The sequence below is a fragment of the Apus apus genome, chromosome 21, assembly GCF_020740795.1.
Source record: "Apus apus isolate bApuApu2 chromosome 21, bApuApu2.pri.cur, whole genome shotgun sequence".
NCBI lineage: Eukaryota > Metazoa > Chordata > Aves > Apodiformes > Apodidae > Apus > Apus apus.
In genome coordinates, this window is record NC_067302.1 from 2,873,899 (window position 1) to 2,901,025 (window position 27,127).

A 27,127-nucleotide genomic window follows, 5' to 3' on the forward strand; every position below is an offset into this window, starting at 1 on the left:
CTGTGAAGAACACATCAACTTTTCCAACCAGAGGAAAATCCTTTTGGCAGCCTGAACCTCCTGAGCTATTTTGGAGTTGGTTTTAGTTGACTTGAGTGTGGTTAAACATCTGTGATTAGACACTTAACTCCAGAGATTTAATTTTTTTTAGCCTCCCTATTCAAAATTCTCCCCAAACTTCCCCAGCAGGATTTTCTTGTCCAACCATTTGTATTTTATATCCGTGCTGAAATATTGCTTTATAAATAGCAAGAGCTTTATCTTGACTCTAACCAGCAACCTCAACTTAAACCTAAATGCATAATTTACTGCAAATTAAACTTAATGGGACTGGAATAATTATGTTGACTTTCTGGAAGTACTTAAGGATAAATAGATGATTAGATATTTTGCACACCGTGAGGAAATATTTATTTCGAGATAAAAATTCTTCCCATTGAGCCTTTTGAGGGAACATTTAGAGGTGACACCATCAGCCTGTAGATTACAGGACCATTAAGGCTACTTAACTCAATTATCCTGCTGCATTTGTGGCACTGGAGAGATGGGAATTCTCCAGGGAATTGGGGGTGTCTGTGCCTGCGGTTGGGCGCACGGTCATGGGGAGCTCGGCCCTGGTCTGGGATCTTCAGCCTCCACTTCTTGTGCCCATCAAGGAAGAAGAAGTGCCCTGGGCATCCCTGCAGAGCTGGGATGTCCTAGAATCATGGAATGGTTTGAGTTGGAAGGGAGCTTAAAGATCATCCAGTCCCAACCCCCTGCATGGGCAGGGACACCTCCCACCAGCCCAGGTTGCTCCAAGCCCCATCCAACCTGCCCTTCAACACTGCCAGGGATGGGGCAGCCACAGCTTCCCTGGGCAGCCTGGGCCAGGGTCTCACCACCCTCACCCCCAAGAATTTCCTCCTCATCTCCAACCTCCATCTCCCCTCCTCCGTTTGAAACAGCTCCCTCTCATCCTATCCCTCCATGCCATGCCCAAAGTCCCTCTCCATCTTTCCTGGAGCCCCACATGCTCCAGATGACCTGGGAGGTCTCCATCTCCACACACACCCACGTGGCCAAGGGCTGAGGATGCCCAGGGTGAAACATCAGTGAGGAGACTTCGTGCTATCTGCAGGGCATGGACTGAGTTGTGGAGCTGAAACATGAGACATGCTGGATGGGGGGGATGGTGCCACATCCCAGCTCTCCCCTCTGGGCTGCTCCAGCTCCCAGGTCCAGAGCCAAGCTGGGCTGCTGCTGGGGGCACCAAAGGAAGAAATGAGCTGGGTTGAAACTTCTTACCATGGGCTCCAGCAGGAGCCAACAGGGAGCCTGAGGAGCACCCCAGGGCCCAGCATGCAGAGGGCATCTCCCATCCACCCACTTGTCCTCAGGGCCACATTTTGGTGCCATTGAGACCAACCACTCACGGGCAACCCAAGCTGTTGGGCTCATGTGCAAAGCACAGACAGACTCTTCTCCCAGGGACAGGAGTATGACATGCTTGTCCCCATTCCAGTCCCACTGGATGAGCTTGGGAAGTGTTGATGCTCAGCAGGTTCTCCAGGGGCTGGGGATGAGGGAGGGGATGGAGATGACCTGCCCAACCTCAGCCACGGGCAGCACTTGGCCTCAGAGATCCATCACAGGCCATGAACTGGCAGCTGTGACTACATTGAATTTGGGTTTTGCTTTAATGAATTCATCTGCCAAGGTTAAGCTGGGAGGTTTTATCACACCCTTCCCCCAGCCCTGCCTCTGCCCTCACCCTTGGCTCAAACCAAGGGATGAGGTGGGGAGCCCCAGGTAGGAGCCCCATGCCAGGAAGGGACCCGCTTCACTCACCTGGACATGCTGATGAAGCAAAGCTGTGAGAGGAAGGACATCTCCATGAGATGGAAGACCTGGACTCCTGGTCCTGCCCCAGGATGATCCTGGTTACCTGTTGGTGCTCCTGGGTTATCCGTGCCTCTTTGAGACGTTGTGGGGATGAAGCAAGGAGGGAAGGTGATGGCACCCACTTCTCTGAGCTCTGAGAAAGCCACCAACCCATCCCACCACCACCATTGGCCCTGAAGAAACGGCTCCTTTTTTACCTTTCCAGTGGGAGCAGGAGCCCAGGGAGCAGCTGCTGCTTCTCTCTTCATTCCAGCCCCACTGAGGGCCCAGTGGCTTCTGTACAACCAGGGAGAAGGTTTGTCCATCACTGGGGCTTGGAGGAACCTGCTCTAGTGGGAGGTGTCCCTGCCCATGAAGGGGGTTGGAGCTAGATTATTTTGAAGGTCCCTTCCAACCCAACCCAGGCCATGATTCCATGATGATGGCTGGTGACAGCTGGTGCTCAGGGAGCTGTGGCTGGAACACAGCTTGGGAAGAGCCAGGCTCCAGCTCCAGAGGGGGAGCAGAGTGACCAGGCACTGAAGGAATTAAAAGTGGCTCTGGAAGGACAAGCCACCAAGCTGGTGGCCAGCCTGGCCAGCTGCCCTGGGTCACTGGTGGCTGCAGGGCAGCTGGACACCCAGAGCTGCACAACCAGCCTTGCAGAAGACTTCTTGGTTTTGAGAAGTGCAAATTCACCAAATGCTCTCCAGGTTGCTTTGGTTGCAAGGGTGGGTTTTCTTGCACACAGTCCCCACCACGGATGGCAGGTGGGAAGGAACTGGCAGCAGTGGGACACTGCTGGTGGCTGGGTGGCTCCAGCTCTGCTAGGAAGCTGCTCCAGTGTGGAACTCCTTCCCAATATTCCCCAAAACCCCAAACCACAAGCACAGGAGGTTGCAGGGCCCAGCCCAGCTCCTGTCCCCAGCACCTCAGGCCGTGGGGACACTGAGCTCACCCCCAGGGCCACCCCTGACCCTGCAGCCCAGAGGCAACGTGCACACCCAGGAGCCCTTCCCAGCTCTTGATTTTCATTTGCATTCTCTCCCTTTTTATTATCTATTGATCACACATTATTACCACATCCCTCACCAACCTTAATTAAAGATGAAACAGTCCTGACGAGTCAATTAGATTTGTTTTTTTGCCTTGGTCTCCATTAAATTAAGATTCAAGTGTTCCTGGAAGTGCTTAATATCACAACACACTAAACCAAAGGCAGCTTTGTAATCAACAAACCACTGAAGACAATGCAGGAGTTTTCTTCTCCAGAAGGTTCTTCATAAAATAGGATCTCATCTTCCAGCTGGGAAACGCTCTGGAAGTTTCCTCTTGGCCTGTAATACCTCTTCCAGCACTGGAAAACTTCCTGATGGAAGTTACAGAACGATGGAATCATTTGGGTTGGAAAAGGCCTTTAAGCTCACCAAGTCCAACCCTTCCCCCAGCCCTGCCCAGGCCACCCCTGCCCCGTGTCCCTCAGCACCATCTCCTGGGCTTGGAAACCCCTCCAGGGATGGGGACTCCCCCCTGGGCAGCCTGGGCCAGGGCCTGACAGCCCTTTGGGGAAGAAATTCTTCCCAATGTCCAATCTAAACCTCCCCTGGTGCAACTTGAGGCTGTTTCCTCCTGTTCTATCACTCATTCCTGGAGAGCAGAGCCCGACCCCCCTGGCTCCAACCTCCCCTCAGGCAGCTGCAGAGCCAGCAGGTCTCCCCTCACCTCTTTGTCTCCAGGCTGGACACCCCCAGCTCCCTCAGCTCCCCCTGCTCAGACTGGTGCTCCAGCCCCTTCCCCAGCTCCATCACCCTTCCCTGGACACTCCCCAGCCCCTCCATGTCCCTTTTCTGACCAAAACTGACCCCAGGGTTCAATGCCCAGCCTCACCAATGCCCAGCACAGGGGGACAATCCCTGCCCTGGTCCTGCTGGCCACTCTAGTGCTGATACAAGCCTGGATGCTGGTGACCTTCTTGGACAATCCAAGAAGGACTTTGTTGGACATCCAATCTCCACAGGCTGGCTGGCAGGTCTCACTCAGTCCAAGATGTTTTTAAGACACCATTCACAGCAAAGCTCTGAAGGCAGAAGGCAACTCCATCTCCTCTGCATGGTCCTTCCCCAAAATACCCTTGAAAAAGCAAAATCCAGCAGATCCAAAGGTGTTTTCTCCAACCTACCTGCTGGACACTGCATCAGGGCTCCCTATGGCCCAGGGCCAGCAAAAGAAATCCAGAGGCCATTACAAATTTAGAACATTTATTTATGCAACTGATTTTCTTCAAAGGAAAGAAAGCCAAAAAGAATCATAATTAAAAAATAATAATAATTTCACAACAGCTGGATGTGTGTGGTACAACCCATATCTGACCTGCTCCTCCTTCCCCAACCCTTCCTTGGTCCCACCACATCTCGTGGTACCTCATGGCACCAAGTGGCAGCAGCACTTGGATGCTGCCAGATTTTGGGAGTAACTTTCTCTGCATATAGACAAAACTGTTCCCAATCTGGTGGGTTTTTTTTCTCTTGGGTTTTAATTCTTTCTTCCTTTTGTTGTTGTTGTTGTTTTCTTTTTATTAAAAAGAAAAAAAAAAAGCACCACTCCAACCTGTAATACCAATAAACATTATCCATCTTAAGAACAGTATTTATATTTTTATATATATATTTCTATATATATTTCTATGTACAGGATGTCCTTGCCTCATGTCACACGAGCATCTCAGGAGGAGCTGGAGAGGGGTTGGTTTTTATAGCACTTTGATTTCCAAGTCTGCCCTTCAGAAGAGATGCCCTAAAAACCCAGAGACATCCAGCAAGGAGATATAAAAAAAGAAAAGCTCTCACTTTCAAAACATATATATACACCTCCTGCAGGCTCTGTGCCTCCTCAGGATCCAATGGGGTTTCACTTGTCCTTTTTCTTTCTTACTTCCTAGCAACACTTCACCTGTGAAGCACTGGGAGATGCTCCCTCCTCCGGAGCACAGAGAGGATGGACACAGGTGGCCCAGGCTCCTGGAAGGTTTGGGATGAAGCAGCTTCATCCCTCCAGCACTGGGGCTGAATGACACCACCACCATCCTATCCCTGGGGAATTTCAGAGGTTCAGCTCAGCCATTTTCATACCAAACATCTGCCACACTCTGGGACTTCTCTGCACCCACCACAAGGCCCCTTTCCCTGGGACATCCTTGGACACGTCTACAGACAGATGGGGATTGGGAGAGGGACACTAATTTATTCCACGTCAAGACTTGAGGTGGGAGTATTGATGGTAACAGGTACTGGTGTAACTGGACTGTTTTGGAGACTCTGGTGGAGTAAAAAGACTACTTGGGTCATGAGACAGCATGGGCACACAGCAGGGTTAGAGAGCAGGGATGGAAACGAGGGGGAATAACGTTGTGTAGCCCTTGGAATGACTTCTTCTCAAATAAGAATTATTCAGTGAGCACTTGGGAAAGCCAAAGGTCTGGGCAAAACCTTCTGAGGCTGCTGAGATCCCCATCACCACCCTCAGGAGCCTGGAAGGCAGCGGGTGGGACATCTCCCCAGGGGAAGAAAGGGCAGAGGTTGATCTTGTTGCTTTCCTCCACCCTTGGAAGGTGGGTGGAAACACCTCCTGGGTTTGCTCATCCAGGGCTCAGCCCTTTGGGCTCTGGGGCCTTGGTGCTGCAGGTGGGTTCAGCCAAATGGATCTACCAAAGCTCTGAGTTCTGGTATGGGAGAGACATCCCCAGTCTCTGAACAGGCAAGGAGGGGAAGCTGCCCCTGCCAGGGGGAGATGGGGCTGAAGAGGACAAAGGAGGGGATGAGGGATGGGAGGGGACAAAGGACAGGGCTGCCCACATGCAACCTCCAGCACAAGGAGGACAGTTTCTCATCTGTCCTGCTCCACGCCCCCAAACAATGACTGTGAAGGGTTCTGCCTGGCCCTGAAGACAGAAGCAAACTCCCCTCAGTTCCTCAAGTCCCCAGGGCAGACCCCAGACCCATCATCCCTGTGACTGCACCTTCTCAAGGTCATTTGCAGGGAGAGCAAACCCTGACCATGGCTTGATCACAGCCAGGCTCTCCCCTGTAGGCAGAAACCCCTGGAATTACCACAACATCAGACAGAAAAAGTGACATCTCACCACCAGCCAGAGCAGGATCAAAGTATCAGGCACCAACCCCCCACACTTGTCCCCAAGTGGCACCAGGGCTGTGGGGACCTCCCCGTGCCCAGCCTCAGAGCACTGCCAGAGCTCAGGTCTTCAGCACAGCCCACCCCACACCAACACCAACCCCAGCCATCCTGCTCCACCAACCCCAGCAAACATCAAGATGCACTGATGGGCTCCTGGGGGAGCCTTCCAGGGGGCACAAATGATGGACCCAAAATGTGAGGATTTGCTTCTGGGCACCAAAGGTGTCTCATGTGGAGCGATTCACAAGGGGAAGGGTAAAAACAGCCCTGGGGGCTGGTGCCTGTGGGTCAGCCCAGGAGGACAGCATTACTACAGATGGAGAAGATGCTGTGGAGATGCAGGGGAACCATCACTTGAAAAGCTTGGTAAGGGTGCCAGGAGAGGTCTGGGCTGGTCCCTGCAGAGGGACATCACGTGCCCTCTGCAGCCCACCACCATCCCAGGTCCCCACTCTGTCCAGGGCTGGATGTACAAAGGGTCACAACTCACAGAACTCAAAACAGTGAAGATCAAACTCATGGTGGGAACAGGCAGAAACTGAAGAACTCTTCTCAGGACCTTTGCTCCAGCTCAGAGACTGTCCCCACCACAGGCAAAACCTGCCGGCCGCCGGCTGGGCTCCTCGGAAGAGCAGCTTTGACTCTGCACACAATTTTAAAAGCCACGTCTCTTCTCCAAATATCCATCCTTCTCTGCTGGGAAGTGGCCTCGACTCCTTCTGTCCACCTCCTCCCCTCCCTGGCCTCCTCTCCAGCTGCCCAGGCAGCACCACGGGGCCACATCCTGCTCACACCGACCCCACGACCACGACTCAAAGCGACGCAGGGACAGGACGAGTTGCTGGGCCACGCCTGGGGTGGGAAGGGAAGATGGGGAGTGGAGGGTGAAGATGGGGGAGCAGCCAACACATCCCCACGTCCTTTTGTTTGCCTTGACCTGATGTTTCCTGGGGGGTCCTTCACTGTGTCCCCTCCTCAAGCATCACCCGAGCGCCAAAGGCGCCGCTGGCACCAGCCCTTGGGGAGCTCTCCTGGCGAGGTGCTATCTGGTCTCCAGGGACTCCAGATATTCCAGTGCTATGTCGTAGCAGAAATGATACTGCTCCTGGTGGGACAGAGAAAAGAGGACATTATCATCCCCAGTGAACTATTTCCCAAAGTTATCCCTACTTAAGGTGAAGTAAGTTTCAGTGGCCCCAAGGAAAAGCCTCTGTGAGGGCTCCATGGGATGGACGCAGGTGTCACCCCTCCCTGGGGCTGTGTCCCTCTCCTGTCCCCTGGGACAGTCCTGCTGAAGCAACAGGCAAGAGAAACTGCTTTCAGCAAACAGGTCCCACGGCCAGGGAAGGAGATGAACCATATCCCAGATCCAACAGCAAGGTATCTGCCAAATGTCCTGCATTCTGGGGGCATGTGGCACCTTCAGCTCCCCTGAAAGGAAGGACAAGGACTGTGACATCTCCTTACCACAAAAACACACTTTATCACCAGACCAGGGCACAAACCAGGCAGCACCAGGGTGGGGCTCCACCCACCAGCCTCACCCATGGAGCCCCATCATGCCCCCAGATCAGATGGTGGCAGAGCTGTGGGAATGACAGGGTCTGGGGTCAGAGGTGTCCAAAATGGGAGAGGTGTCACCTCTCCTATGGAGACAGGCTGGGAGAGTTGGGGTGTTCAGCCTGGAGAAGAGAAGGCTCCAGGGAGACCTTAGAGCACCTTCCAGGGCCTGAAGGGGCTCCAGGAAAGCTGGGGAGGGACTTGGGACAAGGGCAGGGAGGGAGAGGACAAGGGGGGATGGATTAAAACTGGAAGAGGGGAGATGGAGGTTGGACATGAGGAGGAAATTCTTGGGTGTGAAGGTGGTGAGAGCCTGGCCCAGGCTGCCCAGGGAAGCTGTGGCTGCCCCATCCCTGGCAGTGTTGAAGGGCAGGTTGGATGGGGCTTGGAGCAACCTGGGCTGGTGGGAGGTGTCCCTGCCCATGCAGGGGGTTGGATCCTGATGATCTTTAAGGTCCCTTCCAACTCAAACCATTCTGTGATATTACATGATTCTATGATATGATTCTATGATACAATATGAAAACATGGGCATGAAATCCAAGAGTGGTTTCATTTCTGAGTCCAGCAGAGGCTGGAACAGGGAGGGTTCCCAGAGCAGTGGGAACTCTGCTGTGGCCTCACTGCATCCACCGCCCAGAGACGCCCTGTCCTGGCTGCCACCACGTTCCTCACCACAACTTCTCCTGCTGCAGACACAGAAATGCCATTTTCCAGCCCTGGCAGGGCTGTGGTCTGGGTGTTTGCTTTGTGTAGGGGGAGAGGCATGAACAGAAGGCCCAGGAGCTTCAACTTTCAAAAAATCCAAAGTTTCCAAGCGAAACAACAAACAAATGAACCATTTGGTGCTCAGGTCAGTCTGACTCACCTGAAGCCAAGGGGTGGGAAAGGTCCTCTCCAAGCCCACGGCTGCTCCAGGCTCTTTGTCCCTTTCTTTCCCTTTCCTGAGACAGCCATGGGTGGTCTCAGCACCTTCTTACCCTTTGCTCCCCCCCTGCTGCACAAAGGGAAAGCCCAGCCTGGCTGGCTCCTGGTTTTATAGCAAAAATCCCTGAAATTGGGTATGGGAGACTTTGGGCTTGAGAAAACAGCCTCATCCACCCTTGTTCTCCTTCATGTGACCTGTTCTTGCAGTCTCCTGTTCTCCAACAACTCACAGCAGAGGAAGCTGCAGGGGAACTCAGGCCTTGGAAGTGTCCGTCCCCATCAGATGTTGCCCCTTCAAGCATCCAACAAGCAGAAGCAGCCAGAGTGGGGGAAAAAATCCAAACCATCGAAAAATGAGGTTTCTGATGGTGCTGAGAGCACTGGGACATCTGGGAGCTCCTGAAATCCCCCTCAGCAGCTTCAGCAGCAGCACAGAATTCCTGTTACCCCCCAGGGGTGGGTGGCTGCTGGGGGACCCCAGGTGGGAGTAGGCAGAGGGGGAGAAGGGCTTCAAAGTGAGGACAGAGAAGATTAAAAGCACGTTAATGCTTTTTGGATTAAGAAAAGGGATTGCTTCCCTTTATCCTCCCATAAAAACAAACCCCAGAGGCAAAGAGAGGAGGAAGATGCAGGGGCAGCAGGAAACTGCCACGCACCGCCTGCTCTCCATGGGGCTGCAGCTCCTTACAGCAGGCAAGGATCCAGCCTCCCAGTGGCTCCAGTAGATTGGGATTCCCAGAATAGACAGTTCAGGTTCATTTGAGGCTGGAGGATGCTTGTGTCCTGATGGGAAATGCTGCCTTTTAATACCTTTCTAATTTAGCCCAGTGGGTCTGGTGGTTTCATGCTTGTCACATCATCATTATCTTCATCCCTCCCCCTCCCTCACCTTCTCCTCCACTTTAAAACCTAATGCAAATCACATCCCCTCCTTGAAACCATTTCATTTTGCAATTGAGGGATTTTATAATCCAAACAGGGTAAACATTTCTGCCTGACTTGCTTTTAAACCATTATGAGGCACCTGGATTCCTCCACCACGGGGACAGACACACGCCTGCTCCAGCCCCATCCTGTTATCCAGGGTCTGAAACAGGGGGGAGGCTTCTCCCCCTGACCTGCTGCCACCTCCAGCCTCCCCATCATGAAACCTGGCTCCACTGTTGCCCCCAGCAGCTTGGCCATCAATTAATTTCACTCAAAAGGCAGGTCCCTTTCATATTTCCAACAGGAAATGTGTCTGGCTCCACCTCAGAGCTGCTCCCAGCACTACAAACCCTCCAAAGAACTGTAATTACATCCCGTGAATTAATGTCAACCTGCCTTACTGCTCCAGGGAAGGATTTCTGACAAGCCCAGCACTGATGCCAAGGGCATGTCAGCATGGTGAGATGAAGGCAAGCCCAAGGCTGTCTCTCCAAGAGCTGGCTCCCCAAGAGCTGCCTCTCCTCCCTGCCTGCCCAATCCACACCACTAGTACACTCACCAAGACGTGCTCTGCATACAATCCTAGGATCATGGAATCATTAAGGTTGGAAAAGACCTCTAAGGTCATGAAGTCCAACCATCCACCCAACACCATCACATCAGCTAAACTATGTCTTGAAGTGCCACATCCACACGTTTTTTTTTAACGCCTCCAGAGATGGGGACTCCACCACTGCTGTGGGCAGCCTGTGCCAAGGCCTGACAACCCTTTGGGGAAGAAATAGTTCCTCATACCCAGCCTAAATCCTCCCCTGGCACAACTTGAGGCCATTTCTTCTCATCCTGTCACCAGTTTCCTCAGAGACCCAACTCCACCTCACTCCAACCTCCCCTCAGGCAGTTGCAGAGCCAGCAGGTTTCCCCTCACCTCCTGGTCTCCAGGCTGGACACCCCCAGCTCCCTCAGCTGCTCCTGCTCAGACTTGTGCTCCAGCCCCTTCCCCAGCTCCATCACCCTTCTCGGGACACACTCCAGCCTCTCAATGTCCTTGTTAGAGTGAGGGACCCAAAACTGACCCCAGGAGTCAAGGTGCAGCTTCACCAGTGCCCAGCACAGGGGAACAATCACCTCCCTAGTCCTGCTGGCCACACTACTCCTGATGCAGGCCAGGATACTGTTGGCCTTTTTGGCCACCTGGGCACACACTGACTCATGTTCATCCAGCTGTCAACCAGCACCCCCAGGTCCTTCTCCACTGAGCACTTCCCAAACACTCTTCCCCAAGCCTGGAGCATTGCCTGGGGTTGTTTTGACTGAAGTGCAAGACCCAGCACTTGACCTTGTTGAACCTCATACAATTGACCTCAGCCCATTGAGGATGCTCTTGATGCTAATCAGAACCTGGGGTGGGAAAGGTGTTTTGGGAGGTGGGCATGCCCCAGCACCTCTCCTCTCTATTGGAAGGATGCAGGGACTGGGATGGCCACCAGTGGTGGCTGGTGCTTACCAAGGTCTCTACCATATTTGGCTTGTAGTTGCGCAGGGTCTTTGCAGCATAGAAAACATCTGCCATGTTGTGACACTTGAGCATCTCCAGGATCATGGTGGAGGCACAGAAGGTGCCACTACGGCCACCTCCATTCCTGGTGGGGGAAACACACGTGTCAGGAGTGAGATGATGGCATCAGAACATCCTCCTGCATCCTTTAACTCCCTCCTTTCTGCATCCATCCGTGCAACACAGATGCCCTAGATCACAGGGTCATACACCAGAGTCCCCCCAGACTGAACCAGACCCCCCTAGTGGCAGTTGTGATCCTGCCCTCTGGTCCTCACAGGAGCCACAACCAAGCAAGAAACCACCTTTTTGGACCATTGGGGCCGGATCTCAGACACAGACACTCAGTTTCCAGCCCTGCCATGGATCGATTCCTCCTGTGACCTTGGGGAAGCCCCTTTATCCCTCTGCTCCCCTCTTCCCACCTGCAGAGTGACCCTGGGCCAATGACCTGTTGGGGAGCACTGCCCACAGGAATCACCCTACCTTCCACCCAGTGCAGAGGTCCCTGGGTACCTCCCCCCACCCTGGGTTGAAACCATCCCACAGCACCAGGGCAGATCCTGGCAGCAACGGGGAGCAGGGAGAGGAAGGGAGCCCAAGACTCATGTTGCATGAAGCACGTTCTCAAATCATCCTTTGGCTAATGAAGACAGACAAGGCTGTAATTAATTTTTGATTAAAGGCTCATCTGATGTCTCCACCGATCTGCCAATGTGCCAGGTCCCAACCAAGGAGTGTGGGGGGGTGTCTGTGTGAGCCAGACCCAGCTGGGAGGAGGGGGATGGAGAGCACATCCACCTCTATGAGAAGCAAGTGGTGGGACTTGCTCCTGCCACATCCCTTTGGAGCCTGTTACAGGCACAGCACATGGGGACAGGGCTGGGACCTCTGCCAAGCCCCACTGCACCCCCTGTCAATCCCTCTGAGCATCCATCTCATGGAGGAGGTTTGACATGGTGACCACAAGGTGCCTCACCCAAAACTCATGCACCATTTGGGCACAAAGTCACTTCGGTGAGGACTTCGTAGAGGATGTCCAGGCCAAAATGTGGACACATGACCTGGTGGCATCTCCCCCCACGCCAGAACCTGCTCCTCTCCAATGGACACTCACAGGCAGTGCACCACGGTCCTGCCATCACCACTCTCCTTCTGCCATCTCTCCACTTGGGCCAGGAGGTGCAGGAAGGATTTCTTGGAGTCTGGGGTGTCTCGATAAGCCGACCACCGCAGGTACTGGAAGTGCCGGACCATCAGGTGCCCCTCCTGCAACTGCAGAGGCAAACTTCATCAGCAGGAACCCAGGGGCTGCCCTTATCTGCCTCCAGTAGAGGTTGGATGGAGGACATGAGGGGATTGCCAAGCATTAATAGGAATGACATGGAACTCCTGGAGAGTCCAGAAGAGGCCACAGAGATGATGGGAGGGCTGGAGCAGCTCTGCTCTGGAGCCAGGCTGGGAGAGTTGGGGTGTTCAGCCTGGAGAAGAGAAGGCTCCAGGGAGACCTTAGAGCACCTTCCAGGGCCTGAAGGGGCTCCAGGAAAGCTGGGGAGGTACTTGGGACAAGGGCAGGGAGGGAGGGCACAAGGGGGATGGATTAAAACTGGAAGGGGGAGATGGAGGTTGGACATGAGGAGGAAATTCTTGGGTGTGAGGGTGGTGAGACCCTGGCCCAGGTTGCCCAGGGAAGCTGTGGCTGCCCCATCCCTGGCAGTGTTGAAGGGCAGGTTGGATGGGGCTTGGAGCAGCCTGGGCTGGTGGGAGGTGTCCCTGCCCATGCAGGGGGTTGGAACCTGATGATTTTGAAGGTCCCTTCCAAACCATTCCATGATTCTAAGACTAATCACAGCAAAAAAGAGGAAAACCCCTTCCTGGTGCTTTAAGCTGGATGGTTCAGCTCTCTCCTCCACAGCTCACACTGACCCACTGGTCCCACCATCCCTGAAGCAGTTCCACTGACATGGCTTATCCCAACTCACAGCACCTCAGGCTGTCTGTGCATCTCCCCAAACCTGTTACCAGACTCCTGAGCCTCCCAAAGGCTTCTCCACCACATCCTTGTCTCACAGGCAGAAGGTCCCAGGGGACATGTTTTGTTGTCACTGTAAACCACCGGGCTGATGAGAAGCTGCCACCCACGGAGGTGGGAGCAGTGCAAGTGTGCCTTAATACCCAGGTAATCTGGTTAGTTCTGAAACCTAATCTGGTTAGCAGGCTCCAAGGAGGGAGATTACATTTGTACAGCTAAACGAGGCCAGGCTTCAGCCAGGATGACATGAGGCTCTTGCTCAGAAGTCCTCGGAGCATCAGGAGGACCTGATGGGATGAAACCAGGGATCACATATTCCAGCTGGACCTCAGGGCTCAGTGGCACATGTGGAACAGGCAGAGGAAAATGAGGAGATCAGGCACACAGATGGGGGATCCCCAGCTCTGGAGGCCTCCATCCACCCCATTTCAGATGCCTGAAGAGCAGGGTGAGCACCAGACCATCTCCAACCAGCAAGACCAGGTACTCCTGGGGCTCTGCAGGGACCCCTCAGCCTGCAGGGTGGGTGTTGGGCCATTCAGTGCCTGCTTCCACCAGCACATCCCAAATGCCATGGAGCTTTTCTGAACCTTTTTGGGAGCTCCAATGTGGGTTGTTGATGTGGCTGGGGTGGGCTGAGCTCCCGAGGCTTGAGCTTTTCCATCCAGCTGGAAACCAGGAGGGCAGAGGAAGATGAAACAAAGAAGTGGAGTCAAAACAGAAGAAAACTCCTCTGACAGCCCAGGTGAAAACTGGCTGGCTCTGGAGGACTTGTGACACCCCCAAGGTCTGGCTGCTCTCCAGCCAGCAAGGCTTGGCAAGAAGCAGCTCCCTGTGCTTCCCAGAGCTCCTCCAGCAATCTGCTCCTTGGGGAAATCTCTTCTTTGATCCAGAGCTTTTCATCACGCTGCATTTTAATTGAGCATGGGGTAAATTCTACCACCTGAGAGCAGAGCACATTTGGTGAAGGATTTTGTTGCTGACACCCAGGAAATGCCAGCTGCTCCCACGGGGAGCATGAACCAAACCCCTCTTTGTGCTGAGTCCAGATAATCCAGATTTATCTGCACCAACCCAGCTCCAACCTGAAGCATCCTTCCCAGCCAGGCCATCAGTCAAGCCATGTCCTCCATTCCAAGCTCCCTAATTCCCATCTGCCCAATGTCCTCCACTGGGGCATCAGCCTCGGCCTCTTGCAACCCTCAGGAGATTTAAAGACCTCCAGGATGCCACCTTTCCATGGATGGCTTTTGCAGCTAAACTGGCATTTTGCCCACCTACAGCTCTGCACCCACTAGGCTGCTCATCCTAGTCCCTGTTGCTTCCCTTCCCAGTTTCACTGCATTTCTCTTCATGTAAGGGCAAGCTGAAGCAGCCAAGCATCACTGCAACAAGGACAACAGGTGAAAACCTGGGCAGATCTTCTCACCCAGCAGGACAAGGGCTCTGCTGGTCCCAAGGGACCATTCCAGGAGTCTCCATCCTGTGATACACATGTGGAACAGACCTCCAGGCAGGATGAGGCAGGTCTTCATACAGAGTTATCTAAAATCTTGCAAGAAGCTGTGAGCACCAGAAAGGTTGGGAGGTTGGATGGAGCCAATGGCAACTCTACAGGCTGCTCTCTGCCAGAAGAGCTTGGGCTGCATCCTCTGGAGAAGCTGGATTAGGCTGAAGAAGACATCAGCACCTACAGCACCATTCAGTTAGTCTACATGGAGAATTACCCAGCTGGGTGATGCCAAGCTGGGTGAGCCTGCATGGCCTCACTAGATCCACCACCCTTCTGCTCTCAAACAAGGTCTTCACTCAGGTAAAGAAGCTCTTAGTGATGCCCCAGCCCTTCCCTACAGCAGCAGCTAACAAAACCAATCCATCCCCTGCACCCAGCCAGGACCTCTGCACTGGGAGGTGCCTGGAGCCACCTGAGCACTGACACACATGAGCCTGGCACTGAGCCAGAGGAGAGACCCTCACCCGTGTGATGTTCTGGACTCGGAAGAGACGGGACACGATGTCCTCGTCTGCCGCTCCGGAAACGTACTCCACCTCCATGGGGCCGTACTGCTGGAGCCCTGGCTCAGGCCAGTACTGCAGGCAGGGCTGTGGAGAGAAGAGGCACAGCTTGATGGGACCAGGGGCAGGCACTGGGACAGCAAAGGGCAACGTGCATCACAGGCAACATGGAATGGAATGGAGAGTTTGGTGCCGGACACCCAGAGGGGCTGTGGGACAGGGGGTGGCCCCAAGATGAGACACTGGAGCCATGATGCTGTTAGTTCATGCAGGACCCACTGGTGGCTTCAGCTTGTTGAGGAATCAAAACCAAAAGGTCACGTCCAGCCCCCAGCAAACCCACAGCCCTCTCCCCTCTGCACAAACACCACAGCTGATGCTCCTGGCGATGGATGTTGCTGGTCCAGGAGGATGCAGGATGGTCCCTGGCAGGCACAGGCCTGATCGTGCACTGTGATGAAGAAGGGTTTGGCTGCTCCAAGTCTGCTGTCAAACCCCACTGGTTTCAGAAGCAGCTCTGCCACCAGCAGCAACAGCAACATGGGACAACAGGCTCTCTTCTCCCCATGGCCAGGACACCCCTCCAAGCCAAAGCAATCCCAGCCTGCAGCCCAGGAAAGCCACCCCTGTTCCCCCTGTGTCCAGCACAGCACTGATGGATGGCTCGGTCCAAGGGTCACAGATGGGAATGTTTCCACTCCACAACAGCTGGGAAACCAGCACTGACACAAAATAGATGATGTTTGTCACCAGACTCTAACAGGACATTTAGCATTTCGGGCCATCTAACGGCTTGGGCCTAACTGCATGGCAAATGTGTGTGAGAAATAATTGGTTATTAATAGGGGCTATAAATCTCCCAGGTCCCTAAACCTTCTAGACTCAGAGCTATAATTTGGATATTAAAACTTCCCTTGGCAAGATGTGGTTGAAGTGAGGGATATACCCTCTAAGTCACCTTTCAGAGCTGCCTGCCGTAAAGGTTGATTTATTACCTGTTGGTCCCAACCTGGTAAACATTTAAGATCCAGCTAAATATTGTAACACACACATCCCTGAAGAATAGATGTTCAGAGAAAGAGGCAGGGCTGAATAATGAAGAAAAATGGCAGAGGCCCCATCAGAGGGTGAGGAGGGGACAGTGGCTGGGGACCTGGGGGAGGATGGCACAGGAGCAGGCAGGTGCTGGGGGTTGAAGGGCATTTCTGGGTCGTGGGAGGAAAGAGCAGGTTGAGAGAGAGGAAGAAAACCTGGTTTGCTGCCTCCTTCCCTGCTGTGGAGCCCCTGCAGCTGGGGTCAGCTCAGTGCTGGTGCTGCTGGTGTGCAGGGACAGCAAGATGGTGGCACTGGTGGGATTTTCAAAGGGGCACTTGGTCCCCAGCAGGTATCTCAGGGTGAAGGAAGGTGAAAAACGCAGGTGGGAGCATCAGTTGCCCTCCCCTGGCTGGACCTGTGTGTGCTGGGGCAACACAGCTGCTCTCCTCCCTGCTGCCCTCCAGGCTCCACACAGAGGGAAGCCAGGCAGGTCCATCCCATCAGAAGCAAAGCCCAGAAGGCTCAGGGCAGCTGCCAGCCAGGTCTTGATCTGCCCCATCCTCACACCAGGATCAGAGCCTGCCCACCAAGGGCAGGGCCACCCCTGGGTGCTGGGTCTGCACTGACACCACCTCCCTGCTCTGGACTCACAGAGGCAACAACCACCACTCACTGTTCACATCTTCAGTTGAAAACACCCTTCAGGGCAGCTCCTGCTCCAGCCATGGCTTCACCAGGCTGTGTCACACCTCCTGCCCCAAAGAGTCCCTTCACTCCAGCCATCAGACTGCTCATATTTTGGAAACAAACGTGGCTGCTGTGCAAGTCCAGGGGCTGGCCTGGCTTCAGGCTGAGCTCCATGGCCAGCCCTGCCTGAGCTGCCAGCAGCTTCTGCCCTTCCTGTGCCAGGAAGAACAAACCCATGGCTCATCCTGCTCCTGTGGAACAACCCCCTGCCACAGGGCTGGGCCCAGGGGGCTGGAGGAGGGACAGCAGAGCTCTGGGGGGGGTAGAGGGGTTCATGAGGTAGAACATGACATTGATTCTCAAGAGTTAAATCTTTTCCAGTTGCCTCCTCCTGTCTTTCTGCTCCCAGCTGTGGTCTCAACACCCAGGGCTGGGGGGGCCTTCAGGGACATGGAGGGTTTGGCCCCAGGCCCCACAAAGCCCTCAGCAAAACCAGCAAAAGGTCAACCTGGGGCTCACCCAGCAGCTGCCCCAACACCCAGGGCCTCTCACACCAAACCAACCCCTCACAGCCCTGGGGGAGTCCATGTCCCTTCCCCCCACAGCTCAGACCAGGGGCTGCAGGGAGGGGACTTGGCCTCCTGCTGCCCATCCTACATCCCATCACGAACAGCACAACTGCTGGTTTGGGTGATTTATATCGAGTATGTGATCTCAACTTGTAAAATAAATCAGCTAATGAAGCCTTCTCCAGACATCCATTTGGAGTCTATGATGCTAATTTTATGTAAAAATCCAATAAGTTTCTTCATTGAATTAACATTACAGACCTGGAGCAGACTTCCATGTCCACCCTGGTGGCAGCAGGAGCCCTCCAGGCATTCCCTGGGGAGACTGCACTGGGAAAGCAAAGCAAGCTGAGGCTGAGCATGGGCCCCCCTGCTCCCTGCCTTCTGTCCCCTCTCCTCCAGGCAACACCCTCCTCTCCAGCCTGGCAGACCTGCACATCCCACCACACCACAAAACCCACGGGACAGTCACTCTGCAGCTGGCTGAGTTACAAAGCAGTGTTCACAAGCCACCAGTGCCCTTGGAAGATGAATGCAGGAAACTCCCCCCGTGCCTCAGTTTCCCCACTGTAAACGGAGGATAAAAGTCAGCTCTTTACAACAACTTGGTTATACTTGTCATGAACCTTGTATCTCCCTGGGCATCCACAAAGATTATGGTAGAGTAACCCAACTCAACGTCAACCTAACGCCAACCCAGCCAGGATGCTTTGCTGCTGAACACATCTTTGGCTCCAGCTGGCCAGCCCTGTGCTTCCAGGGGATGAATCCTGCAACCAGTCCCACCTCCCCTTGCTGAGGAGAAGGAGCTGAGCAAGCAAGGCAGGGGCTGCAGCACTGCCAAGGCAGTGGGGACAGAGCAGGACAAGGCCACCCACAGGGCCTGCAGGGTCCCCAGGGCAGGAGCACTCACCCAGGCAGAGTTGGACTGGTTGAGCTGGTTGAGCATGACGATGGAGGTGCAGCCATAGTCGTACACCAACCGCCAGAAGTCGGTGGTTGTGTTCTGCAGGGGGTGCAGGGTGACAATGAAGGCAGCACTCCTGGTGTAGCTCTGGGGGGAGGGAAGATGAGCACTGCTAAGGATGAAGCCACTGCTGTCACACCCCAAAAAAAAACAAACCAGTGCAACCAGAAGGTGGGTGCCACCAAAGGCATCTTCTCCGCACTTGGGCAGAGCTGGGCTCCCTGGCACAGCTTCTGTCCTTCCCTGCCTTGGCAATGGGGAGATGCTGCAAACACAGGTCTGTGTTTGGGAATCACAAGGGTGATTCCCACCCTTGAGGGGACAACAGTGCCCACCTTCTGCTCTCAGATCTTGCAGGAAAGGGTGTTCCACACAAGTAACTGGAGGGCTTGGAGCAACCTCCAAGGAGGTGTCCCTTCCCGTGGCAGGGGGGTGGAATTAGATGGTCTCTAGGGTCCCTTCAACCCAAACCACTCTTATGATCCTATGAAAAGATGTCACCTTTGAGCAAAGAACAACGTCCCTCTTGTCACGAGGGGCCCAAACCTGAACAAAACTGAAGGACCCCACAACACTGGTCCCAGCCCTTCCATCCCCCCACACGCAGCCGGGACTGCCACACGCCCTGGTGCCCTCGTGCAAAACGAGATTCCAAATTCAAACCATTTGGCAGTGAAAAGCTGCCTGAGACGACCCAAAGGGCCCCCCCCATCCCTCCCCTCAGGCCTCCTCACATCAGTTAAGGCAGCATTGATGTAGTTGTTGCTGTCTCCATCCACGGAGATGAGGAAGGGAAGGCATCGGTCGGGCGGCAGGACGTCCATGCTGCGGTTCCTCTCCCGGTTGCGGGGCAGGAGGGCGATGCTGCACTCCTCCACATCCAGGTGGGGAGTCACCGAGTTCAGGGTCTGCAGGGACACGTGCTGCCCTTTAGCTCCCTTCCTGCCTGCACCCCTGCCTGAGGTGGGCAAGGAACAGGAGGGTGTTGCAGGTTTGGGGTCGGGGGGGGGGGGGGAAGAGATTTTGGGCCCACTCGCCTGAAACTCCTCCCGCAGCTGCGAGGAGTTGCTCTGCGGCTCAATCCTCACCATCTCCTTGTAGGTGGGCTTGAACTCACTGGCAGGGATGCTGGTCTCCCCACACAGACAGGCTTCCAGGATGGCATCGTGGATGAAGACATACTGCTCCTTTTGGGAGGAGGGAAGAAGAGAAGGCTGAGCCTCCACCACGGGCTGTGGACCGCAGCCCCACGGGTCCCCAGACGTCCCCAAGGGCCACCCACCTCAGTCTGTATCATGTTGATCCTCCTTGAGCACAGGGTCTTCACACAGTTGTAGATGTCCACGACGCCCTCGCACTCAGCCATGTCCAACATAACATCCAGGACAATGTAGCAGCCAGTTCTCCCCGTGCCAGCACTTGGGATGGAGGAGGGAAACACAGCAAAGACATTCCCAGTCTGCAGAGCATCTACACGCAGCCCCAGGTGATGGGTGGCAAGGAGGAAGGTCTACATGGGCAAGGGCTGGATGTACAGTCCCTGCTCATGGATGTGGGGGCAGCTGGGTGTCCAGGACCTCACACACCTCCATAACCACAGCCTAGATTTGCCCCACCAGCCCCCCAAACACACAGCTGCAGCAGCCCAGGGGTTGCACAACGGTCAGGCAGTGGGGTGGCAGGGTGGGCACCCAAGTCTAAGGTTCATTTTGGCTTTAAGACAGGCAAACACTAAAGCAGCAGCTAAACCATCTGAGTGCCAACAGTCCTCTGGGATCCCATCCCAAAAGGGCCCAGGAGGATGCTCTTCACCAAGCCCCAAGGGTGAAGAGAGGTACCCCTGGATCAGAGGGGGTCTGAAATCCCCCAGGGGAGACCCTCAGGTTCAGGCTGAGCCCAGCAGGATGCCTGAGGCCACATGACCCAGCACAGTGACATCCCAAGTCCTGGCATGGTTGGATTTGCAGCCAAAGACCTACCAGTGTGGCAGGAACAGAACCACTCCCCTCGCTCCTTTCCTACAAAGTCTTCTTCCAGTGAAATATTAATTTCTGGGGCTGATGAATCACTTGTCGTGATTATCAGTGATTACAGGCTGCAGGCACTAATCACACTGGCTGTTGCTGGTGAATGAATACTGATGAGGCAATTGACAGGGAGAAATCAAATAAAATTTAAAAAAAAAAAAATCCCTGCTGCTCATCAGCTCCTCCTTGTTTGCCCAGCAGAGGAAGAGCCATTAACCCACTGCGTGGGGACCCCTGCTCAGGGGACAGAAAGCCACCACTCCTGCTCTGATGTGCCACTGGTGTCCTCCCATCTCCAGTGGCCAAGCCTCCCTGGGACACCCTGCAGTCCCCTTGGCCCTCCCTGCCTCTCCATTTGACCAGACTTCATGTCCTGGCCACCAGCAGCAGCACAGCTGCCCTTCCCCCTGTGCCACCCTTGTCCATGGGGACAAAGCTGTGTCACAAGTAATGGGTGCTGGGGCAGACCCCAAAAGAGTGCTACTGCCTGCCTGCCCATCTGGACCAGACACAAACCTCCCCCCCTATTCCTGCTGCCAACAGCCTGATGGTGACATTTTACAGCTGGATGCCATCACAGAGGGACATCCAACCCCAGGCCATCACCCCAGTGCTTTCCCTGCCCCAGCCTTCCCTTGCTATGAACTCAGTCTGCACATTTTATATCCTCTGCTGAGTACTGGGGGTGTTCAGCCTGGAGAAGAGAAGGCTCCAGGGAGACCTTAGAGCACCTTCCAGGGCCTGAAGGGGCTCCAGGAAAGCTGGGGAGGGACTTGGGACAAGGGCAGGGAGGGAGAGGACAAGGGGGATGGATTAAAACTGGCAGAGGGGAGATGGAGGTTGGACATGAGGAGGAAATTCTTGGGTGTGAGGGTGGTGAGAGCCTGGCCCAGGTTGCCCAGGGAAGCTGTGGCTGCCCCATCCCTGGCAGTGTTGAAGGGCAGGTTGGATGGGGCTTGGAGCAACCTGGGCTGGTGGGAGGTGCACTTGCTCATGGCAGGGAGGTTTGAACCTGATGATCTTTATGGTCCTCTCCAACCTTAACCCTTCTATGATTCCATGAATATTTCAGCATTATTCAGAGCTTTTAGCACCATTCAGAGCCACAGGTCGAGCATCACAGGATCACAGAGTGGTCCAGGTTGGAAGGCACCTTCCAGATCAAGTCCCAACCTTCCTGCTTTGAGCAGGAACACCTCCCACTAGACCAGGCAAGACACAGTGTGCTCCTAACCCCGGGGCTCCCCATAACCCCCACCAAACCCATCCCAGAAGGAGGATATTCCCCCCCAGAGCTGGCTCTGCCCCACGGGCACCCAGGTACCTGCAGTGGATGACGATGGGGCCGGCGTCGGGCGGCGTGGAGGCCTTGACCCTGCGGATGAAGGCCAGCAGCCCCGTGGCGTGGTACGGGACGCCGTGCTCAGGCCACGACGTGAAGTGGAACTGCTTCACCTCGTGCCGGGCCGAGTAGCCCCTCTGCAAGGGAAGGGTGAGATGGGAGTGAGGGGGGAGCAAGGCTCTCTTCAGTCACGTCTAGCGATAGGACAAGGGGCAAACTGGAGCACAGGAGGTTCCACGGAAACGTCAGGAAAAAAAACTTCTTTCCTGTGAGAGGGACAGAGCCCTGGGACAGGCTGCCCAGAGAGGTTGTGGAGTCTCCTTCATAGAATCACAGAATCATAGAATCCCAGGGGTTGGAAGAGACCTCGAAAGATCATCTAGTCCAACCCCCCTGCCAGAGCAGGGGCACCCAGAGCACATCACACAGGAAGGCGTCCAGGCGGGGTTTGAATGTCTCCAGAGAAGAAGACTCCACAGCCTCTCTGGGCAGCCTGTCCCAGGGCTCTGTCACTCTCACAGTAAAAAATTTTTTTCTGATATTCACCCTAAACCTCCTGTGCTCCAATTTGCATCCATTACTCCTTGTCCTATCACTGGTCATCACTGAAAAAAGCTGAACTCCATCTTCCTGACACTCACCCTTTACGTATTTGTAAACATGGATGAGGTCACCCCTCAGTCTCCTTTTCTCCAAACTAAAGAGACCCAGCTCCCTCAGCCTTTCCTCATCAGGGAGGTGTTCCACTCCATCATCTTTGTGGCTCTGGAGACATTCCAAACCCACCACCCACCCTGTGTGATGTGCTCTAGGTGATCCTGCTCTGGCAGGGAGGTTGGACTAGATGATCTTTCAAGGTCCCCTCCAACCTCCAAGATTCTGTGATTCTGTGCATGGGGGTAAAATCCTGCCCCAGCCACACAAACGTGTCGCTTTCCTTGGGAATCCATGATTTTGCCAGGCCAGCATCCAGGCAGATGGATCACACAGCAGGTGGCTGCTTCAGCAGCCCAACAGCCCCTGCCTCCTCTCTGCATGAGGGTTGAAAACCAGCTAAGGAGGATGAGGAGGAGAAGGCAGCAGCCACAGGTCTCATTCCATGAGCATGTTTGCTACTTGCCCTATAAATAAACAGTAATTTTCCACTCCTGTAGATTAAGGGGTAAATTACACCAGCTCCATCCACACACACTACACTGCAGAGTAATGGCCACATAACCTGTGTTCCAGCACAGAGGAGAAAAAAGCCTCCTTCATCCTCACTGCAATTCCATGGTGCTCACGTGGAAATTAAACACTCACTCACTGCCCAAACCAAAGCTGGGCTGAGCTGCTGGCGCCAGCAGAGAGCCCAGAGATGGGGAAAAGGCAAAGAAGAAGCTATAAGCATCAACCAGGGTTCAGAAGCTGCATCTCAACCTGGGGTGAAAACCCCACGTTGGGGTAGATGAATAGGGAACTGGTAAATGCCAATCAACCAGGGCTGGCTCCCTGGCAGGGCAGGGTCAGGACGTACCCTCTCGAGAGCGAAGGTGCGGACGGCGTACTCAGCCAATGTCTCCGACTTCACCAGGGTGATTTTGATGTCCCCATACATCTCGGAGTCATCTGGCCAATATTTGGAGCATTTCACCTGCAAGGAGGGGATGGGATGAGGTTATGGTGCCGTGGAGGAGGCTTCTAGCAGAGCTGGATCTTGAACGGAGAGGGATGGTGTCCTCACCCGGCCCACCTCCACCAGCTTGGTGATCATCACGATGCTGGAGCAGTGCTCCTGCCACACCATGCGCCAGAAGTCGTACACCATCTCCTGCTTGGGCCCTGTGGGATGGAGGAAAAGCCACCAGGGATGGACAGACAGCACAGGCAGAGCCCACCTCCAGCAGCACCACCATGCCCCTGCATTCCCTCCCTGCCTCCGCCACACCAACCCCTCCACAGCATTTCAAGCCCCCTCTTTCCCAAGGGACACACGATGTGGTGGGGCAGTGGGAGGGGTGGGAGCTGCTCCTCGTTCCTACCACCTTGTTTGGCCACAAATTGTCCTGCTCCCTCCCTTTCTTGCCCACACAAGATTAAATCCCACCAGGGACAAAACCTGGCTGCTAAACCAAGAGCTAGGAGGACAGCCACTCACCTTGGGTGGCTATGAAGTGGTTGGACCTGTGGTAGCCCTGCAAGGGAAGCAGAGATGTCAGTCCCAAGTCGTGGGGACACAGTAGGGCATAGCCCTATAGAACATTTCACAGTCACCCAACTGGTGGCAACTGCTGCTCATGTCCACTGGGCCAGGTCGTGGCCACCATCCCATCCTGCAGCAGCCACACAACGCTGGGTGACAGCCCCCTCCCTTCCTTCCTCCCAGCCACTTGCTGGGGCCACTCCCAACTCCTTACAGGAACATGCCAGTCCAAAGAGAACATCCCAGCAAGGCCACTGCCAAAGAGACCAGAGACCCAATGTCCCACCCCTTGGCCGTGGACCCAACAGAGTTCAACCCCATCACGTGCATGGAAGTGACTGTGGCTTCTCCATCCAACCTGGGTCCCTTCCATGGGGGATTTTTGTGGGTTGAATTCAACAGCTCCTCTGAGCACACAGTCCCTGTTCCTCACCACCCCGAGGAGGACATGCCACTGAGACCTCACATCCACCTTCCCTGGCCTGAACCCAAGTTTATCCACCCATTTTCCCAACCTGAAAAGCTATGGAACACCAGACGCTGCCAGGTACGACACCTGAGAGGAGAAGGGAGCAGAGAGAAGGAGGGAGAGGGGAACCAGCTACTTACTTCTCGGTTAATCCGAATCTTAACGATCCCGACACAGGTTTGAGAGAAAAAGATCAGAGACAGAGACATTAGTGAAGGCACAGATCAAGAGACAGGTTAGAGCACCAGCCCTGGAGAAGGTCATGGAGAGCCACAGGGAAGAAAGGACACACAGAGACAGGCAGAGGGATGCTGCTCAGGCACAGGGAGCCCATCATGGTGGCATCAAGTCACTGTTGACAGATGATGTCCTCCAGGCAAGAGGGAAGAGTGGGACTTGTTCCTTCTTCCAGGAGATGCTTGAGCCCTGTGCCTGATGGAGCCTTTCTGCACCTCTCCTGGTGCTGGCATTGCTGGAGGTGACAGGACACGGCTCTTGGGAGACACCCCTCTCAGAGGACACCAGGGCCAAGCTCTGCCCACTGACATGTAGGATCTAGATGTATCCCAGTGTGAGCCCACAATAGGTCCCTTGGCCCCCTCAGCATCCTTCATCCAGGGAAGGAAGAACCATGGCCACAAAAGCAGGCAAGGGGAGAAGATGGAGAAAGGGAGAAGAAAGGAGGGACAGAGCAGAGGAGACGCAGCAAGCATTGCTGAGGAACATAACCAGCCAGGCTCTTCATGGCATGGCTCTTGGTTCCCAAGCTCCTCCCAATGCTGCTGGTTCTTCAGGGACAGCCCACAGGCTCCACAGGAATCTCCTGCCCCAGACCAACCCCTGTGGACACAGGCACCATCCCCACTTACATCGATGTAGTTGGCGTTGATGTAATCAGAGTTGGGGTCTCCCAGCAGCGGGTGCAGCTTCACACGGTGACGGTCGTCTGCAGAGCAAGGGGACAAGGGACCATCAGCACCCGGGGGAGAAGAGGGTCACCCCAATGGGTTCCAGGGCTCCCTCTGCAATCTTTTTGCACCAGGAATCCACAAAACACTTGGGCTTGTAATGAGAGGACAGGGGAGAACAGATCAAAACTGGCAGAGGGGAGATGGAGGTTGGACATGAGGAGGAAATTCTTGGGTGTGAGGGTGGTGAGAGCCTGGCCCAGGTTGCCCAGGGAAGCTGTGGCTGCCCCATCCCTGGCAGTGTTGAAGGGCAGGTTGGATGGGGCTTGGAGCAGCCTGGGCTGGTGGGAGGTGTCCCTGCCCATGCAGGGGGTTGGATCCTGATGATCTTTAAGGTTCCTTCCAACACAAACCATTCTACGACATGATTCTAAAGCAATAAACACAAGCTGGTGGAGGTCTTTCCAAAGATATTGATTTAGACCAGCAGGAACATGAGTCAGCAGCTTTCAGCCTGGTATTTCCCTGAGCTCTGCTCAGTCCTGCCAAAGACACAGGGCACCCACCCTCCAGCACCCTGAGCCTGCCCCAGCAGGGCACCAGAACAGCCACAGCCCAGTCAGGCCAGTGAAGAGTTCTGCCCAACCTTCAGTGTCCACTGGACATTGCTGGAGCAGAAGGGATGAAGCTGCAGAACAAAGCACATGGGAAGTGGAGAGCACCAGAGCTCCAGGAGAACCAAGATGGTATCTTCATCCCTGCAGGAACATCACCAGAGATGCAGCAGGGAGCAAGGCAGCCATGCCACACTGACTGTGGAGGGACCTGGTGAGGAGCATCTCCCTTCTGGGGGGGTCAAGCTCTTTCCCCTTATTCTGTCCTAAAACTCATCATTTAACCCTTTTGTTGCATCCTGCATGTCCACCCCAGAAGCTCCCTGAGGAAGGGCTGCAGTTTCTCAGAAGTCCATACAAAAAAAACACACTCCAGGTTATCTGGGGCTTTCTGGCACCACCACCGTATCATGGTGACAGCATCACCAATTTTAAAGCACCCCAAGATGTTCTGTCTTCAAGGGTTATCCAGCTCCTGGGGTCAACACTGGCCCAGCTCCAACCCTCCAAGTTGCTCCAGCAGTTGATGCCCAACAGGAGCTCAAAGGCTGGGACTCCTGCAAGGACATTTGTGCTGCCCTTGACCAACCAAACCTCACCAGTTCATTCCTTGCCATGGACCAGATATCTACTAAAAAAAAGCCCCCAAAGCCATTAGAAGGTTGCTCAAGCTGTCCAAGGGGTCTACGCCTCTTCTGCAGCCACTCACATGTCGATACATGATCCTGTCTCCCTTTGGTCTTGTCTTTCTTCTTGGAAGCATCCCAGCCTTCAAAGAAGCTCTGTAAGGAAAGGATGGACATCACCACCTGAGAGCAGCCTGTGGGGCCCCTCAGCCCCATAACCAACCTATGGAGCAGGACAGACAGGGTTGGTCCCTCCATCCCAAGCCCTGGGTCCTGCAGTCCCATGGCCATCTCCATAACACTCTTGGCCAGGTACACACTTCTGGTGCATCCACAAAATGCCTCCTTTTCTAGCAAATTACAGACTATCAGGTTGGGTGGGTTTTTTTTCCAAGGCTGGTTGTGGTGGTTTTTTTTTCTAAACCTCCCCAGCACAGAACAGGTTTGTGTGTAATAACAGTAACATTCAGAGATTGGCATAAGAGGAGAAAAGTGGAAGGAAATTACATGTTTTCTCCCCTCCCATAATATCTGAGTGGTTCCAAATGAGTGGTTCTAAGAACATACAGCAGCTTTTCAAGGAGCACTAATGATTATAGCAAGCCCTGGTTTGTCCAATGCATGAAA

The 27,127-nt window shown here is 54.5% G+C and overlaps 1 protein-coding gene across 5 annotated transcripts in view; it reads right to left on the reverse strand.

Annotated features, from left to right (window-relative positions):
- Nucleotides 1–4,104: 4,104 nt before the first annotated feature.
- The window catches only part of PTPRU (protein tyrosine phosphatase receptor type U), a 60,733-nt gene continuing 37,710 nt past the window's right edge, over nucleotides 4,105–27,127 (reverse strand). For 2 of the 5 annotated variants that reach the window (XM_051637750.1, XM_051637748.1), the window contains 15 exons: nucleotides 26,584–26,656; nucleotides 25,222–25,298; nucleotides 24,493–24,510; nucleotides 23,839–23,875; nucleotides 23,425–23,522; nucleotides 23,218–23,334; nucleotides 21,684–21,838; nucleotides 19,615–19,750; nucleotides 19,370–19,519; nucleotides 19,067–19,240; nucleotides 18,279–18,419; nucleotides 15,036–15,161; nucleotides 12,144–12,301; nucleotides 10,976–11,111; nucleotides 4,105–7,159 (listed from right to left, as the gene is read on the reverse strand). In XM_051637750.1, coding sequence (XP_051493710.1) covers nucleotides 7,097–7,159; nucleotides 10,976–11,111; nucleotides 12,144–12,301; nucleotides 15,036–15,161; nucleotides 18,279–18,419; nucleotides 19,067–19,240; nucleotides 19,370–19,519; nucleotides 19,615–19,750; nucleotides 21,684–21,838; nucleotides 23,218–23,334; nucleotides 23,425–23,522; nucleotides 23,839–23,875; nucleotides 24,493–24,510; nucleotides 25,222–25,298; nucleotides 26,584–26,656 — 1,659 coding nt within the window. In that variant the 3' untranslated portion in view covers nucleotides 4,105–7,096. Of the gene's footprint in view, nucleotides 7,160–10,975; nucleotides 11,112–12,143; nucleotides 12,302–12,694; nucleotides 14,002–15,035; nucleotides 15,162–18,278; nucleotides 18,420–19,066; nucleotides 19,241–19,369; nucleotides 19,520–19,614; nucleotides 19,751–21,683; nucleotides 21,839–23,217; nucleotides 23,335–23,424; nucleotides 23,523–23,838; nucleotides 23,876–24,492; nucleotides 24,511–25,221; nucleotides 25,299–26,583; nucleotides 26,657–27,127 lie in introns of those variants that run through there. The other 3 variants (XM_051637751.1, XM_051637749.1, XM_051637752.1) reach the window with 2 other exon arrangements.